Source organism: Lagenorhynchus albirostris, chromosome 15 (assembly GCF_949774975.1).
Source record: "Lagenorhynchus albirostris chromosome 15, mLagAlb1.1, whole genome shotgun sequence".
Taxonomy (NCBI): Eukaryota; Metazoa; Chordata; class Mammalia; order Artiodactyla; family Delphinidae; genus Lagenorhynchus; species Lagenorhynchus albirostris.
This window is the reverse complement of record NC_083109.1, coordinates 52,978,757-52,995,924: the sequence shown is the minus strand read 5'-3', so window position 1 is coordinate 52,995,924 and position 17,168 is coordinate 52,978,757. Positions and strand designations below refer to the sequence as shown.

Sequence of the window (17,168 nt, the reverse complement as noted above, 5' to 3'; positions counted from 1 at the left end):
CTGAGGAAGGACCAGAACCTGCGAGGAGACGGGGGAGCACCTGGTGGGAGGAAGGAAGCCCTGAGAACTAGGCTAGAGGGCGTCCAGGGAACACGGGAAGGGTCTGAGAAGACGTGGCTGACACATACCTGTGGATTTGGGTCGTGAGACCTTCAGGAGCTTGCAGGGTGTCTGCTGCCTGAAGCTACACGTGAAAGAAGGTGGGAGGCGAGGAAGGAGCCTGCAAGGGCTCTTCCAGGAAGCGTGGCTGGGGGGGTGGGGACCAGAGCTGGCTGGGGTGGGGTTGAGGATGCCTCTGAAGAGAAAATGTGGGGCCTGCATACACGGGAGGATCCTATTTCCCACTTTCTCTTCTCCCTGCCTTCTTGGAAGCCCCATTTCCTGGTCTTCATCCACTTTTCCCCCCTGTTTGGTTTATTAAACATTAGGCTCCAGACATTGGCCTGAGCTCTGGGGGTCGAGAGGTAAATCAGACGGGGCTACTGTCCCCTTAGATCCCTAAGGAGCCGTGCTCGAGGGCAAGGCAGTCACATGGTTCCCTTGCTCGGGCAAAACGATGGTGACACAGCTTCCCAGGGACAGTGAGGTCGGGGCTACCCTTACTGAGGAGGGGACAGGTGTCCCAGGCAGAGGGACCAGCCTGGACAGAGTCCTGTGTTTGGGCTGTGACCTCCCCTTCCACTGAGAAACCCCCTCTGTGCTGCCTCCACAGCGTGTGTGTGTGTGTGTGTGTGTGTGTGTGTGTGTGTGTGTGTGTGTGTGTGTGTGTGTGTGTGTGTGTGTGTGTGTGTGTGTGTGTGTGTGTGTGTGTGTGTGTGTGAGAGAGAGAGAGAGAGAGAGAGAGAGAGAGAGAGAGAGAGAGAGAGGGACAGAATGAGACAGGATGGGAGCGAGGAGGAAGCTGGAAGGGAATTGTCATGGGAGGTGTTTTGATCACCCAAGCATGTTTTACAAATTTTGGAGAGCAGTGAAAAAGTAAAGAAAAAAAAAAAAAAGTCACCTGTAACCCTTCCACCCAGGGACAGGGCCTGTCACCATTTTGACATCTTTCTCTCTATGCTTTTTCTATACGTGTAGGAATCATACTCTCCATGTTAGTTTTTTGTTCCACATAATAAACATTTTCTCTAATTCATCAAAAATTTAATAAATGTCATGGGAAATATTTAATCATATAGATTCACAGTTTTCTCAGTGGAGCTCCTACTCTCAGAAGCGTGGATTACTTCCAGTTTATGTCACTGTTATAAGCTGTAACGTTTGAATTATCTGTATATAGGGTTTTTCTCTGCCTTCTCTGTGAGTTTCTTAGCCTAGAGTAGGGGCAAACTTTTTCTGTGAAGGGCCAGATAGTAGATGCTTTGGGTTTTGCAGGCCAGGCTGTCTCTGTCAGTGCACCTTGTAGCAGAGCAGCAGCCATGGGCAGTACATACATGAGGAGCGTAGCTGTGTCCCAGTAAAACTGCATTGGTAGAGCCAGGTCTCAGGCTGGATGTGGCCTGTGGGCCTTAGAGCTTGCCCACCCCCACCTAGATTCCTATGAGGGGTGTTGCTGACTGCAGGCTGTGAAGATTCTTAAGGTGGTTGATACATTTTAGCCAGCGGCTTTCCAGAGGAGGCGGCCCTGGGGCTGTTCTGTGAACGCCTTGGGCTCCAGCTTGGGCTTTGCGGGGAGACATGTGTCCGTGGGTGTGCAGTCAGCCCTCTGAGCCTGGAGGTTGAACAGAGCAGGGCTGCCCATCCCACATGTGAGTCCGCGAGGAAGTGTGCGGAAAGCCCCAGCCCCTGAGGGAGGGCCCTGCTCTTCCTCCTCCTCACAGTTCCAGTGGGTGCCTGAGGTGGTCAGAGCTGCAGCGTGTGGCCGCGGGCAGCTTGACAGAAGGGCAGCAGGAAGGGGCCTTGGTTTCCATGGTGATGGAGCAGTCCTGTGCAGACAGGTGATGTTCTGAGCAGGGACTGGCCTCAGCAATGGCCCACACATCAGCCTGCCTGGGCCACGGCCCTGGATGGGGAGGAAGGCAGCTTCTGTAGAGCTTGCCCGGGCCGCCCGCCAGCACCCCACCCTGCCCGCAGGTACTGTGGCCTGGACGGCCCTTCACTCGAGAGCTGCAACCCATGAGGCCAGTCTAGCCTGTGGCCTCCACCCTGCGTCCACTCGGCTCCAGGCCCCCAGCCCAGCCCCAGGCAGGGTGTCTAGGGAGCAGGTGTCTGGGGGCTGGACGTGGGTCGTTTCCTGTGGAGCAGCCAGAGGTGCCGGTGCTCCCCAGAGCTCCCGGCCCAGCTGGGCCTGATATGAACCGGACCCCCCAGAGTGGTCGGAACCCCCAGTGTGGTTGAGTCTGGCTTTGACGAGGCTGCGGAGGGATCGATTAGGAGGCAGGCACTCTCCCGGGGGGTCCTGTCTCCCAGGGGTCCTGCTGTGTTCAGAGGCAGCCAGCTGAAGGGTGTGGCCGGGGGCAGGGTAGGGCCAGCTGAGGCCGAGCCAGAGGCCACGTGAGGGCTTTGTTCTGAGGGCAGCAGTCACTGTGGTGGAGGACACGGTGTGGGGGTGGGGTGATGGCAAGGAGCATATCAGCCTTCAGGAGGGGGGCCAGCGCAGGGAGAAGTGACTCCCTGGGGGAAGGCCTGGCAGAACATGGGGCTGTGGGTACCTAGGAGGGGGCCGAGGGTGTTGGGTCCAGGGACTGCTTGCAGATGCCTTGTGGAACTATGCGGGAGCTGTCCCTGTTGAGGCAAGGGGGCTGGGCCCTGTCCCCATGCTGACCAGTCACTGGACATGCACATGGCTGTGGGCAGCAGTGCCAGGAGGGGTGACAGGTGCGAGCCCTCAGCACCCAGGGACGGAGGGCCTCACCACAAACCCTGCAGCCACGGCAGTCCCCAGGGTGCCATCCCTGGGGACAGCTTTCCCAGGATCTGGCTGCAACCTTGCGAGAGGAACCCTGGGCCGCTGGTCTCATCCTCTTCCTCCCCACCACCCAGGCTGGGCTCCTGAACTCTGGACTGCCCCCCTGCTGGTTACAGGGGGCGTCGCTGTTGTGGGGGTCCAGCCCCACGTCCCCAGAGGTCTGAGCCCCATTTACCATCAAGATTGGGCCCAGAGCGGGGCGGGTGGAGAAGGAAGAGCTACCCAGTCACAGAGCACCCTGTCCCCATTGTGTCCTGGGACGGCGACTCAACTCCTCACCTGCTGGTGTCTTGTGGGGAGGGATTAGTGGAGCAGGCCATCTCTGAGTCTGGTGGACCTCTGTGCCTTCTCCGCCCAGAGCCCAAAGGCGCAGGGACGAGAAACATAGATTTCCCAAGTGGGTTGCCTGGAGTGGTGCCCAGGGGAGGCCCCCCAGCTCCCACCCCAGTTCCTAGACCTGGTTACCTGTGGGGACACAGGGCCTCGCGATACTGTTGATGTGGGTGCGGCATCCTGGGGGAGGACGCTGTCCTTGAAGGGTGTCATGTGTCAGTGAGTGCCGGGTATCACCACAGTCCTGTGTCCACTGCCCCTTCCTTTGCTGTAAAGGGAGCCTCAGGATCCTGAACGGGTTAGTCAAAAACCGCAAGCCCTTGGGGAGTGGTGCAGGAGGGGGGCTGCCCCTGTGACCGCAGTCCAGGTGGAGGTGCTCATGGGTTTGTTCTGAGAGTGCGGGAGGAGCCCGTGAGGGGCCCACCCTCATCAGGAGGGAGCCTGAGCCCCTCTCGACCAGTGGTCGGCAACATTCTTCTCATCAGGGCCTCCCTGATCTCCACACTGTGCTCCCCGCCAACCCCACGGGGAAAACCTCCCTGGCTACCTGGTTATGACTCCTGTCCTGCCTTGGAGCAGTTCTACCTGCAGGCTTCCTGATGCCCCTGCAGGGCGAGGGGCTGGCTCAGCCCAGTGAAGCCCGTTCTGGCTCCCCTCCCAGCTCCTGTGGCTGAGGGGAGCAGCAGGTGGCCGCTAGGGGGCACGCTGGCCCCACAGATGGCTGGGCTTGGCCAGCTGGGCTCCCACTCCACCGGGAGTGGGCCTGTGAGCCCAGCGCCTCGGCAACCCAGTGCCACCCCCGCTGCCCGGCCCTGCAGGCCCCACCAGCGCCAGTCCAGCCCCCAGTGCCCAGTCTGAAGCCTGGTCTGGACCTCCTGTTGGAATTCTGCGCTCGATGGCCCAGCTGCCTTTAGGGAGGTGCCCAGGTCCCAAGACTGTGCCTCTGACCTGTGAGAGGTGCTGCCATCACCCTCACCCCACCCTGGGCTCTGGGGTTTGCCCAGGTCACAGAGCACATCAGTGGTGGATTTGGCGTCCTAACCCTGCCTGTCTGGTCTCCACAGGGGTGGGAGTGGCCCTTGCTGCCAGGAGGCCTTCCCTCTTGCCTGTCATCTGTCGAGATCCAATGTCGCTCACTGCTTGACCCATCCTCTGTCTGTCCCGTGCTGCCCTGTCTCTGTTCTCAATCTCTGGTTCTTTCACTGTCCCTTGCTGTCTTTTCTGTGTCTATAGTTGTCTCTGTTCTCTGTCTTTCTCTCTTTCTGTGTCTCTGTTCTTCTCTGACCCTCTATCTTTCCCCATCCTCTCTCTGTCTCTCACTGTTCTTTCTGCTTGTCTCCATCCTGTGTCCCTCACTGTCCTTGTCTGTCTGATCGCTGTCTGTCTCTAAGCAGCCTCCTCCCGACTGAGGCTGTGGAGTGGACGGTGCCTCAGAACTAACCACTGGACTGTGCCTGGTGCCCACCTGGCACGTAGCAAGTGCTCAGTAAACTGCAGCTGGAAGGAGAACCCTGGGACCCTGCCCGTGAAGGCCCGTGAAGGGAGGCCTGGCTTTCAAGGCCTCTGCAGGCTGACCCCTCCCTTGTCCAGCTGTGTGCTTGCCTGCTGCCCCCCACTCCTGCCATTCATTCTCCCTGTATGACCTTGTCTTCCCTCCACGTCTCATGCCAGCGAGCTCCTGTCTCCACATCTTTGCTCATTCTCCTCCTCCCTCGAATGCCTTTCCATTCCCAGTACAAGCTCCACTTGTCCTCTGGGCTCAAGTCAGGTCCAGGTTCCTCCCCAGAGTTACCTGTGACCACCTCTGGGTTGCAGACACCAGCACTCAGCAGAGACTGTCTGCCCTGTCTGAATCCCAAGCACCTAGGCAGGGCCAGGCAGACAGGGCCAGGAGTCCCCATATTCCCCTCCCTACTCCACCTTGCATTGGTGAGGTGCGTTTGTTATAGTTAAACCAATGTTGCTACAGTAACTAAAGCCCACAATCTACATTAGGGTTGACTCTTCCATGTTTTTTTTTTTTTTAAACAAACTTGGTCTTTCTTTTTTTTTTTTTTTTTTTTTTTTACGGTGTGTGGGCCTCTCACTGCCGTGGCCTCTCCCGTTGTGGAGCACAGGCTCCGGATGCGCAGGCCTGGTGGCCATGGCGCACGGGCCAAGCCGCTCCGCGGCATGTGGGATCCTCCCGGACCGGGGCACAAACCCATGTCCCCTGCATCGGCAGGCGGACTCTCAACCACTGCGCCACCAGGGAAGCCCGGTCTTTCTTTTTTTTAAAAAAAATATTTATTTATTTATTTGGCTGTGCTGGGTCTTGGTTGCGGCACGTGGGATCTTTGCTGCCGCTTGCGGGATCTTTGTTGCAACATGCAGGATCTTTAGTTGTGGCATGCGAACTCTTAGTTGCGGCATGTGGGATCTAGTTCCCCAACGAGGGATCGAACCTGGGCCCCCTGCATTGGGAGCGTGGAGTCTTAAGCCACTGGACCGCCAGGGAAGTCCCCAGGGTTCACTCTTGATGTGCTTTCTGTGGGTTCCCACAAATGCATGACATCATGTATCCATCATTACAGCTTCACACAGGATAGTTTCACTGCCCTAAAAAAAAGTGCCCTGTGCTTCACCCGTTCATCCCTGCCTTCCTCTTCCCAAACCCCTGGCAACCACTGATCTTTTTGTTGTCTCTGTAAGATTTGCCTTCTCCTGGATGTCAAGTGTCATAGTTGGAATCAAAGAATATGTAGCCTTTCCAGATGGGCTTCTTTCACTTAGTAATATGCATTTATAGGTCTTCCATATCTTTTTGTGGACTGATAGCTATTTTTTTTTAAATATTGGTATAAAAAACACATATAAAATTTGCCATCTTAACCATTTTAAATATACAGTTCTAGTATTAAGTATATTTACACTGTTGTGAAACAGATCTCCAGAACTGAAACTCTACACCCACTGAACAACTTCTCTTTGGCCCCTACCCCAGCCTCTTGTAATCATTTTACTTTCCATATCTATGAATTTGACTACTTTAAATACCTCATATAAATGGAATCATACATTATTTGTCCTTCTGTAAATGGTTTATTTCATTTAGCATAATGTCCTTAAGGTTCATTCATACTGTAGCATGTGACAGGGTTTCCTTTTTCAGACTGAAAAATATTTCATTGAATGTGTATACCATGTTTTGTTTTGTTTTGTTTTTTGGCTGTGTTGGGTCTTTGCTGCTGTGTGCGGGCTTTCTCTAGTTGCAGCGAGCGGGGGCTACTCTTTGTTGTGGTGCATGGGCTTCTCGTTGTGGTGGCTTTTCTTGTTGCGGAGCACAGCCTTCAGTAGTTGCAGCACGTAGGCTCAGTAGTTGTAGAATACGGGCCCTAGAGTGTGTGGGCTTCAGTAGTTGTGGCGCATGGGCTCTAGGGTGCGCAGGCTTCAGTATTGTGGCGTGTGGGCTCAGTAGTGTGGCTCTCGGGCTCTAGAGTGCAGGCTCAGTAGTTGTGGCGCACGGGCTTAGTTGCTTCGTGGCATGTGGGATCTTCCTGGACCAGAGATCAAACCCGTGTCCCCTGCATTGGCAGGCGGATTCTTAACCACTGTACCACCAGGGAAGTCCCATGTTTTGTTTATCCATTCATCTGTCAGTGGACACTTGGGTTGCCTCTGTGTCTTGGGTATCGTGAATAATGCTGCTGCGAACATGGGTGTGCAAATATTTCTTTGTGACCCTATTTTCAGTTCTTTTGGGTTTATACCCAGAGTTGCTGAATCATATGATAATTCTATTTTTAATTTTTTGAGGAACTGCTAGACTGTTTTCCATAGCATCTGTACCATTCTATGTTCCCACCACCATGCACAAGGATTCCAACTTTCCACACCCTCACCAACACTTGTTATATTCCAGATTTTTTGATAGTAGCCATTCTGTCGGGTGTGAGGTGATATCTTACTATAATTTTCATTTGCATTTCTCTGAGGATTAGTGACGTTAAACATCTTTTCACTTGCTTGTTGGCCATTTGTGTATCTATGGGAAAATGTCTATTCAAGTTCTTCGCTCATTTTTAGTTGGTTTATTTGATTTTTCATTTTTGAGTAATATGAGTTCTTTATATGCTCTGGATATTTATTCCTTATAAGATAGATGATGTGAAAATATTTTCTCCCATTCTGTAGGTTGTCTTTTTACTCTGTTGTGGTCTTTGATAAACAAAAGTTAAGTTTTACGTAGTCTCATTTGTCTATTTTTGCTTTTCTCTGTGCTTTGTTATCATATTTAAGAAATCATTACCGGTCTTCCCTGGTGGCACAGTGCTTAAGAATCCGCTTGCCAATGCAGGGGACACGGGTTCGAGCACTAGTCTGGGAAGATCCCACATGCCACGGAGCAGCTAAACCCGTGCACCACAACTACTGAGCCTGTGCTCTAGAGCCTGTGAGCCGCAACTCCTGAAGCCTGGGCGCCTAGAGCCCGTGCTCTGCAACAAGAGAAGCCACCACAATGAGAAACCTGTGCACCACAACTAGAAGATGCCTGTGCACAGCAACAAAGACCCAATGCAGGCAAAAATAAATAAAATAAATAAATAAATAAAATTTTTAAAAAAGAAAGAAATCATTACCAAATTCAATGTCATGAAGTTTTTCCCCTATGTTTTCTTCTTGGAGTTTTATGGTTTGGGGTCTGAGCTATTTATTTTTTTTATCGCTGAACAATATTCCATTGTATGAATGTACCACAGTTTATTTATTCATTCACTTACTGAGGAACTTCTTGGCTGCTTCCAGTTTTTTGCAAGTGCTATAAACATTTATGTGGATATAAGTTTTTAACTTATTTGGGTAAATACTTAGGATATTAGGTAAATACAGTTGCTGAATCATGTAGTAAGAGTTTTTTTTTTTCTTTAAAGCTTTGTAAGAAACTGCGAGACTGTCTTCTAAAGTGGCCTTAATCATTTTGCATTCCCACCAGAAGTGTGAATGAGAGTTCCTGTTGCTCCACATCCTCACCAGTATTTGGTGGTGTCAGTTTTTTTTTTTTTTTTTTTTTTTTTTTTTTTTTTTTGCGGTATGTGGGCCTCTCACTGTTGTGGCCTCTCCCGTTGCGGAGCACGGGCTCTGGACGCGCAGGCTCAGCGGCCATGGCTCACGGGCCCAGCCGCTCCGTGGCATGTGGGATCTTCCCGGACCAGGGCTCAAACCCATGTCCCCTGCTTTGGCAGGTGGACTCTCAACCACTGCGCCACCAGTGAAGCCCTGGTATTGTCAGTTTTTTGAAATTCAGGCATTCTAGTAGGTTTGTAGTGGTAGCTTATTGTTGTTTTAATTTACAGTTCCTTAATGAGATACAGTGTTAAGCATCTTTTCATGTTTTCATTTTTCATCTGTGTATCTTTTTTGGTGAGGTGTCCATTCTGATCTCTTGCCTATTTTTTAATGTTTTTTTCTTAGTTTTAAGTGTTCTTTGTGTTTTTTGGATATAAGTTCTTTCTCAGATATGTGCTTTGCAAATGTTTTCTCCCAGTCTGTGGCATGTCTTTATTTTCTTAACAGTGTCTTTTGCAGACCAGTAGTTTATAATTTTAATGAAGTCCAATTTATCAGTTTTTTCTTTCATAGGTCACACTTTTGGTATTGTATCTAATAGGTCATTGCCAAACCCAAGGTCACCTAGGTTTTCTCATATGCTATCTTCTAGAGGTTTTATAATAAAGGTTTGTGTTTTTATGTTTAAGACTATGATCCAGGGCTTCCCTGGTGGCGCAGTGGTTGAGAGTCTGCCTGCCGATGCAGGGGACACGGGTTTGTGCCCCGGTCTGGGAAGATCCCACATGCCGCGGAGCGGCTGGGCCTGTGAGCCATGGCCGCTGAGCCTACGCTTCTGGAGCCTGTGCTCCGCAACGGGAGAGGCCACAACAGTGAGAGGCCTGCGTACCGCAAAAAAAAAAAAAGACTATGATCCATTCTTAGTTGATTTTTGTGAAAGATGTAAAGTCTGTGTCTAGATTCATTTCTTTGCATGTGGATGCCCAGTTGTTCCAGCACCATTTGTTGAAAAGACTGTCTTTGCTCCATTGTATTGCCTTTGCTCCCTTGTCTTGCCTTTGCTCCCTTGTCGAAGATCAGCTGGCTGTAGTTAAGGGGGTCTTCCTCTGGGCTCTCTGTTCTGTTCCATTGATCTATTTGTCTGTCTTTGTGCAGATCCACACCGTCCTGATTACTGTAGCTTTAGAATATAGCCGGAAAGCAGCAGTCCTCCACCTTTGTTCTTCTCCTTTATTTTGTGTTGACGATTCTGAGTCTTTTGCCTCTCCACATAAGCTTCATAATCAGTTTGTCGCTATTCACAAAACTTGTTGGGATGTTCTTTGGGATTGTATTGAATCTATAAGTCAAGTTGGGAAGAGCTGATATCTTGACAATATTGAGTATTCCTAACTGTGAACATGGAATATCTCTGCATTTGTTTAATTCTGTGATTTCTTTCAGCAGTTCTGTAGTATTCCTCATGTAGATCTTATACGTATTTTGTTAGTTTTTTTTTTTGCCTGTGCCGTGTGGCATGCAGGGTCTTAGTTCCCCGACCAGGGATTGAACCTGCGCCCCCTGCAGTGGAAGCATGGAGTCTTAACCACTGGACCACCAGGGAAGTCCCATTTTGTTAGATTTCTAGCTAAGTATTTCATTTTTGTGGGGTGCTGATATAAATGGTATTGTGTTTTTAATTTCAAATTCCAATTGTTCATTGCTGGTTGATTGTTTTTTGAAATAAGAAAATATGAATCTGTGCTGATCGGAAAAAAGTGGAGCTGTACTAAGATGTAAAAAGGAAAAGCTGATCACCCCTCACCTGCCTCACCCCTGGTGCCAGCATTAAAACATGGCCCGTGCCTGTCAAGACCTTTCTCCTTACTCAGCAGACTTGCAAAACATACAGGAATGTGGTCAGACAAATGGCGTTTTTTACTTTTACCACAGTAGAATCACACCTCACCACGTAACTCTGCATCTTCCTTTTTGCAGTTAACAATTTATCATGGCCAAGCCTGTAAATAGTCAATGGATACAGATTCCGCCTCCTCTCCCCCAGTTCTTTGTGCATGTACATTTGTGTACACTTTCACACTCACACACACAGAGAGATTATTCCACAGAAAGAAAGCTGTTTATATAAGGTACGGGCATTTTGTTTTGGTATTTTTTTTCTTCTTTTTTCGTCTGTTCCCATCCCCACCCTCAGTCAGGTATTCTGAACCAGTAACTGTGTGCTGAGTGATAGATGGATGTGCAAGCTTGCTGTCCTGGTTAGACACCAAGTTAAGTGTAGAAATTATGTTGTCCTGTGAGCCCCTCTAGGCTGGGCTGAGCACAGGGCCGGACACATGTGTAGCGGGTGGGAACCTAGAGTTTGGTTCTGGTCCTCAGTTTCTCCATCTGTGAAGGGGTCATGGTGATAACACGGCTTCATAAGGTGGTTGGAAAGATAGGGTGAGATCATGCGTGTCACATAGTAGGTACTTCGGAAATGTGAACTTTTGTCACAGTCTTTGTTGTGGGTGATGGGCTGGAAAGGGGGCCTGCCCCCTGCTGTGAGAAGGAGGAACTGGGCTGGGGAGGGGTCGCCTGGTGCCTGATTCTCAACCTGTGTACTGGGTGTGGGACCATCAGAGCCTAGGGGTGGGGGAGATAGGCCCCCTCCCAGAGGACCTCCCCGGCCTAATTGTGCTGTTTTCTCCTCTCTGCTTTTCCAGGACAAGCAGTTGCGCATCTTTGACCCCAGAGCCAAGCCCGAGGCCTCCCAGGTGAGTTGTGTGGGCAGCGGAGCTGGATTGAGGCCCCAGCGGCTTCAGCAGGCACGGGCAAGGGCAGCTCAGCCTCTGACACACAGATTCTGCCACGCCCCGTGCCCCTGGCCGAGGCCTGGCGGGTACGTGGGGGTCACCTGGGAGGTGGCTCGAGGCTCTTTCTGGGAAGCATGTTCTGGGTCTTGGGAGGATCCAGCTTTGATCACAGGGTGGGGGCAGCCAGGCCGCCCACAGGCCTTCGGTGGAAGCATCCTGTGGCTTCAGGAAGCTAATTTGAGATTCCAACTTCCTCTCCTTTGAAACCCTCATCTCTACCCACCTTTCCTGGTACGGTCAGCGGAGGCCAGCCACAGAGGAGCCAAGAAGACCCAGCCCCCACCCTCTGCACCCCTCCAGGCCCTGGTGCTGGGGGGCCTGCCTGATCTGTGGGCCCCGGGCGCTGAGCGGGTTCGGTTTGTGTCTGGCTGTGCATGGGTGCATGTGGCCCTTTGAGTTCCAAACGAGGAGGCCAGGCGATGGGTTCATGCTGCAGGCATTGAGCCACTGGGGACTCGTTCATTCATTTGAGAACAACTTGGTGCCAGGCATAGAATGTTCTGTGGTGAACGAGACAGATACGGGCAATTGCTGGGGGGCTCCTCTTGCTGGAGTGATTTAGTGCTTCCCTGAGGAGCTGGCTTGGGGCTGAGGCCTGAGTGCTGCTGTGGACGGCCTGGGGCGGGCTGAGCTTGTCCTAGGAGCCTGAGTCAGGGGCTTGTCACCTGTGCTTTGGGAGCCATTAGGGTTATAAGCCAACAGTGAAATGAGCGGATTTACATTTTTAAAAATTCTTCTAGAAGCTGAGGAGCCTTCTTTCCTGAGGAAGGTGCAGTTCAGGGTTCTGCTGCCAGCTCGTGGGCAGAGCTCCCCAGCGAGGCCCCAGGCCCAGCAGAGATGCCTCATCTCCATTTCTAGGACTTGTTCCCCACCCGGGGTCAAGGGTAATCCACCAGTCTAAACCCAAGCAGTAGTAGCGCACACAGACACACACACACACAGACACACACATACACACACACCTCCCCTTCATACAGCCAATTGCAGCTCTTTCCCAGGGCAGTGCAGTCAGCTCCACCTCTGACTGGCTGAAGACCAAGAGGAGGCCCCATCCTGGCAGGTGAACCAAGCCCAGCAGAAGTGGCTTTAGCTCCACCCTGGCCTTGCTTCCTCGAGGCTGGGTCTTGGTTCCTTGGTGTCGTCGCCCCTTGGCTGTGGTGGAGCTATGTGAGCCTCAGGGCAGCGTGAGCAGTGGGCCTCACTGTAGCTTTCTGTGTTAAATAACCTTCAGTCTTTGCCTGGAAAGGGGCCCCAGGCTCAGCTCGAGGAGGGAGACTGAGGCCCTGTCCCCGCAGCTTTCTCAGGTCACCCTCTCCTCCCCAGGGTCCAGGCCACAGCGCCCGGCACCTCCATTCCTGCCCCAGCTAGGCAGTGCCTCTGGCCAGCTCATCCAGCTGAACCCTTTCCTCCTTTCTCTCCTCCTCCTCCAGCAACTGGGGGCAGTCATGGTGCTGAGGTAGAGATGCAATGGCTGCCGTCCAAGGGCTCCAAGTTCAGAGAAGAGGGAGGGAGCCCCCCTGAAGGGGGTTTCTGGGCCGAGGAGACCCGGGAAGAGCGTGGGTGGCTCCCACCCCCTCCTAGCTCCTGGGACGCTGCCTGTGCTTGGCCGCTTGTGCGGGGGCAGCAGGACCTGGAATGCTGCCCTCTGCCTGGCCCTGCCCCCCACTTCCGCCAGGGCATCTGGCCCACACCTGGCTTCTATTAAGAAAACTGCTGCTGGCAGCCAGGGTCGGTGTGAGCCGAGGGGCCAGCTCGGGGGAGAGGCCTTCTGGGAGTGCCTTCTTCTGAGATCCTCCTTCCCCACTGGAGGGGGTACTGGTGGGGGTTGGGGAAGAAGGCACTGCCCTCCCTCCAGCTTCTGCCCTCCCTGCTCCACTGGCTGTCCCCATGGCCTGGGGGCTGGGCAGGGAGGCCTGGGGAGTCCTCCCTCCACTGTCTTTTTTGGGCCCTTCCTCTGGAGACTGGAGCTTGGAGCAGGGGATGCTTGGGCGGCTCCCTCCTGTTCACACCCTCTGCTTTGTTTTTAGGTTGCATTTATGACGGGTTATTATGTCCCAGGCTCTTGGCACGCACAATCTCCTTCCACTCTCCTGACCATCCTGTAAAGTCAGTCCTTTGGTTATTTTTTCCCCCAGGGTTTCACAGCTGAGTGGCAGAGGCAGGTTCGGTCCATCTGACTCCGGAGCCCCAGGCCTCTCCTGCCCCTTCACTGTGCCAGAGCCCCAGTGGGGGTGGCCGAGGCCCTGAAGCCATGGCCGTGCCAGGGAAGTAGAAGCCACAGCTGAGGGGGTACCCAGGGGTGGTGAGCTTTGACAGGCTGGTCCAGGGCAGGAGGGGGCCAGAGGACCTCTGGCGTGGACAGGCGGAACTGCTCCTTCCGACCACCCCGTGTCAGACAGGCCTGGGGGGCCAGCATCTGCAGCCCAGGACTGAGCCTGGCTGAGGAGGGGTGTGGGTGAGTGATGGGGGTCTTACCACCGGAGAAGGTCCCCTCACCCTAGGAAGGAGCCCAGGGCCGCTCTTCCAGTCGCCCTGCCCCACACAGGAAGCGTTGCTGTGGCGACAGAGGGGGGATTTGGCTTCACTGCAGCTGGAATGCTGGGTATGCGCCTGCTCCTGGCGCCCCTGTACTGGGCAGGCGCGGCCTGGCCTCAGCCCCTCCTGTTCTCTCCTTGGGGCCAGGTGTGGGGGAGACATGGGAGTACCGAGGGGCTTCTCCACGAGCAGGACACCTAGCTGCCTGTAAGAGGGAAACCCCAAGGCCTGGCCTGCAGGCTCGGGATCACCATCAGCGGCTTCCTATGACAGGGCTCAGGTTCGGGTGGCAGGGTGCCTGGGTCCCAACTGCAGCCTCCCCTCTACCCCAGGAGAATGAGAATCCAGGGATTTGGAGGGAGGGCTCCTCCTCCCCGAGTCCCACTGAGGTCAGCAAAGAACTTGCCATTTTTGAAACTGAAAGTCACTCCAGTGATCTGGGGATAGAGGAATGGGGAGGGGGTCCTTGGCCTCCCCTCCAAGTTGCTGGGGCTTCCTCTGGCCCCTGGGGCAGACTGAGCTGGGTGTGCCCATGTTGGGTGCACTGGGCTCAGCCTAAGTTCTGACCTTGTCTCCACCTCCTGGGTGCCATGTCCTCTGAGACCCGAGGTGAGAGTGGAGAGCTGTGGGGCGAGCAGGACTCGCCAGCCCACAATGCCCTGCCCATCACTGCCTGGTTCCCCCAGTGTGAACTCGTCCAGGGAGGATTGCTGGAGACCCGAGGTGCCTGGAGGCAGCCAGCATCCTGGGCTCCTCCTGGTCTGGGCTCTGCTGCCTTCTGGCTGTGCCTGTCTCCTTGCCTGTCCTCCATCAGCTCCTCTTGTGCAGACAGAGAACAGTAACGGTTGATGTAGGTGGCTGTCCTACTGGGTGACTTGGGGCAGATGGCTTCCTCTCTCTGGGCCTCTGGTTTCTGTGTGTGTGAAATAGGAAGGTTGAGACACGGGCCAAAGAATGTTCCATCCAAACCTGTGCCTCTGGATGAAAAACGCTCCCTCGCTGTCCACAGGCCCTGTAGACCCTGCTCCGCCTCCTCCTCTCCCCCGACCCCGCTGCCAGCTGTGCCGGCCTCTTCGCTCTCCGAGACCCCGACTCTTCACAGATGCTGGTCCCCACCACTGGCTCACGCCTGCCAATCCTTCACATCTTAAGTGTTACCCTAAATCCACTGCCCTCAATTATACTCTATTGTACCCTGTTACCATGCTTCTAAAAAATGCACATTGATGTGTGCCGGACACAACCCTGAGCGCTTCGCCCTCCACAGTGGGTCCATCATGGTGCTCTTTGTGTGGGTCAGGACACTGAGGCACCTCCTGGGACGAGGCTGTTGGTGGCTTGGCTTTCACCCAGTCAGTCTGACTCCAAAGCTCGCACCCCTAACCCCCCACTTACAGCAACTCGCTGACATAGTTAGTTCTGTTTGGTTCACATCTGCCTTTCAACCTGTACGTTCTATGAGTTTGTGGACCCTTTCTGTTTTGTTGACCATGTCCCCAGTGCCTAGTGTCACATGCAACTCAAATATTCATATTATGAAAGAACAAGTGAGTGAGCAGCCCTGCTTCACCCCGGACGTGACCATCCATCTGAGATGTGTTCGGCCCCACTGCCAGCTCCCAGCAGAGTACCTGGCCAGGAGGAGGCCTGCACGGCTGTTGAATGAATGAATGGTGTGCTAACGTAGTACGAGCCGTCTGGTGCTCCTTACATGGGATGTTTGCACACCGATGAGAGGGCGAGAGCCCATGTGACACTTCTGATTGACCCTGGGGTGTTGGTGGCGGAGCTGACCCTTGCCCTGACCCCACAGCCTGTCTTGCGTAAAGAGAGGGATGTTGGGCCCTAGTTCTCAGGCTCCAGCCCTGACTTCCTGTGCCAACTACAGCCGGGTGGGAAGGAAGCAGTGAGAAAAGCCCCTTGAATGACACAGAGCCGTTTCCGATGGTCTCCCACGCTGGGGTCGGCTTCCGCGGGCTGGGGAGGGGGCGCGGGGCCAGCTCCTCACAGCCGCCTGGCTCCCTCATTCATTCCCAAGGAGATCGTGGGAAGCTGGGAGGAAGCTGGCCACAGTTTGGGGTGAGCTAATTTTGGTAACAGGGTCTTTGGTCTCAGGCTCCAGGGGCCAGGGTGACTGGGAGGGAGCTGTTTGCATTTCCTCTGGCCCCCTCAGCTCCCCCCTGCTTGGGCCCGGGGGACAGGGCCGCCTGCGGTTTGAACTCATCTCTCCTCCCAGGGGCCCAGCAAACCTTCCTGCTGGCAGCTCCAGTACCACGGGAGGGCCAAGAGGGGCACTCTTCTGCCCTCTCCAGGGACTGTTCCCCATGCTTGGCACCAGGCCCTCTCCCTGGCCCCCTGGCAGCGTCAAGAGGCAACAGTAATACTCGTAATCCCTCGATTTGCACGGCGCTTTGTGGCTGGCCTGTTCCTATCACATGTGGTCTCAGTTGATCCTCGCGACAGTCCTGGGAAGTAGGCAGCCCAGGCCATGAGCAAGGAAAATGAAGTTCCGAGAGGGCACTGGGGTCCTCAGAGCCCGAGGATGGTGACCAGCAGCCAAGTGCCTCCCCCTGGACACCTGCAGAGGCAAGGACGTGCCGCCGTCCTGAGCCCCATCACCGCAGCAAGAGGGGCCTGGCCATGAGCAGAACAGCCCGACAGGCCCCTTACAAGGAGGGAGACTGAGCCCAAGCTTCGTGGCCAAGTAGGCCCTCTGGGTGCAGAGCTGTCCCCAGCTGACCCCTCCTGCCCTCTGGAGGGCTCTCAGGTGGGTGCCCCCCCCACCAAGGAGGCCCCCAAGGCTCAACTCAGTGCCATCTTTTTCCTCCTCCAGAGCACGTGGGCCCATGAGAACAGCAGGGATGGCCGGCTGGTGTGGACAGGCATCCAGGAGCACCTTGTGTCCACCGGTTTCAACAAGGTAGGTCTCCTCCCAGAGGAGTAGGGCATCCACACCAAGAGGGCGGGGACGAGGCCCACTGGGAGTGGGGGGCTGGGGCCAGCTCCAGACCCGTCCATATACGGCCCTGTGTGCAGCCGGGTCTCAGAGCCCCAGGGGACCAACGGCTGTTGAAAACGGGCAGATTCCATCTGCAATAGCTAAGCCTGACCCTGGGAACTGCGGTGGGCCCCCCCAGGGACCAGAGTCCACAGAGGGAACCGCCCCTTGTCCCTTGTCACCTAAGGGTTCTTAAAGGGGCAGGACACGAAAACCCAAACTCTCCCTCCCTGGCATGACTTACCCCCCCCCCCCCACTGAATGCTCTGCTCTGGGGCGAGTGCTTCCGTGCCAGGCTGTGTCCTTAGTCCCTGGGTTCCGGGCTGGGCCCATCTGAGCCCCTCTTTGCCCCCTCCCTGCAGATGCATGAGCGTGAAGTGAAGCTCTGGGACACCCGGCTCTTCTCCAGCGCCTGCACCTCCCTCACCCTGGACACCTCTCCCAGGTAGGAGTGACTGGCGTGTTGGAATGGCTGGGGGCGTTGAGGGCCCAG

General features: G+C 54.4%; 1 protein-coding gene across 10 annotated transcripts in view; it reads left to right on the top strand.

The window, feature by feature from the left end:
• Positions 1 to 17,168, top strand: part of CORO7 (coronin 7) — a 67,985-nt gene that overhangs the window by 12,030 nt on the left and 38,787 nt on the right. For 7 of the 10 annotated variants that reach the window (XR_009535482.1, XM_060123830.1, XM_060123829.1 and 4 more), the window contains 3 exons: positions 10,993 to 11,043; positions 16,511 to 16,597; positions 17,038 to 17,120. Coding sequence is in view for 8 of the 10 variants with exons in the window: in XM_060123830.1 (XP_059979813.1) it covers positions 10,993 to 11,043; positions 16,511 to 16,597; positions 17,038 to 17,120 (221 nt within the window). In the remaining 2 variants the exon portion in view is untranslated. Of the gene's footprint in view, positions 1 to 10,992; positions 11,044 to 12,947; positions 16,382 to 16,510; positions 16,598 to 17,037; positions 17,121 to 17,168 lie in introns of those variants that run through there. The other 3 variants (XM_060123834.1, XM_060123833.1, XM_060123836.1) reach the window with 3 other exon arrangements.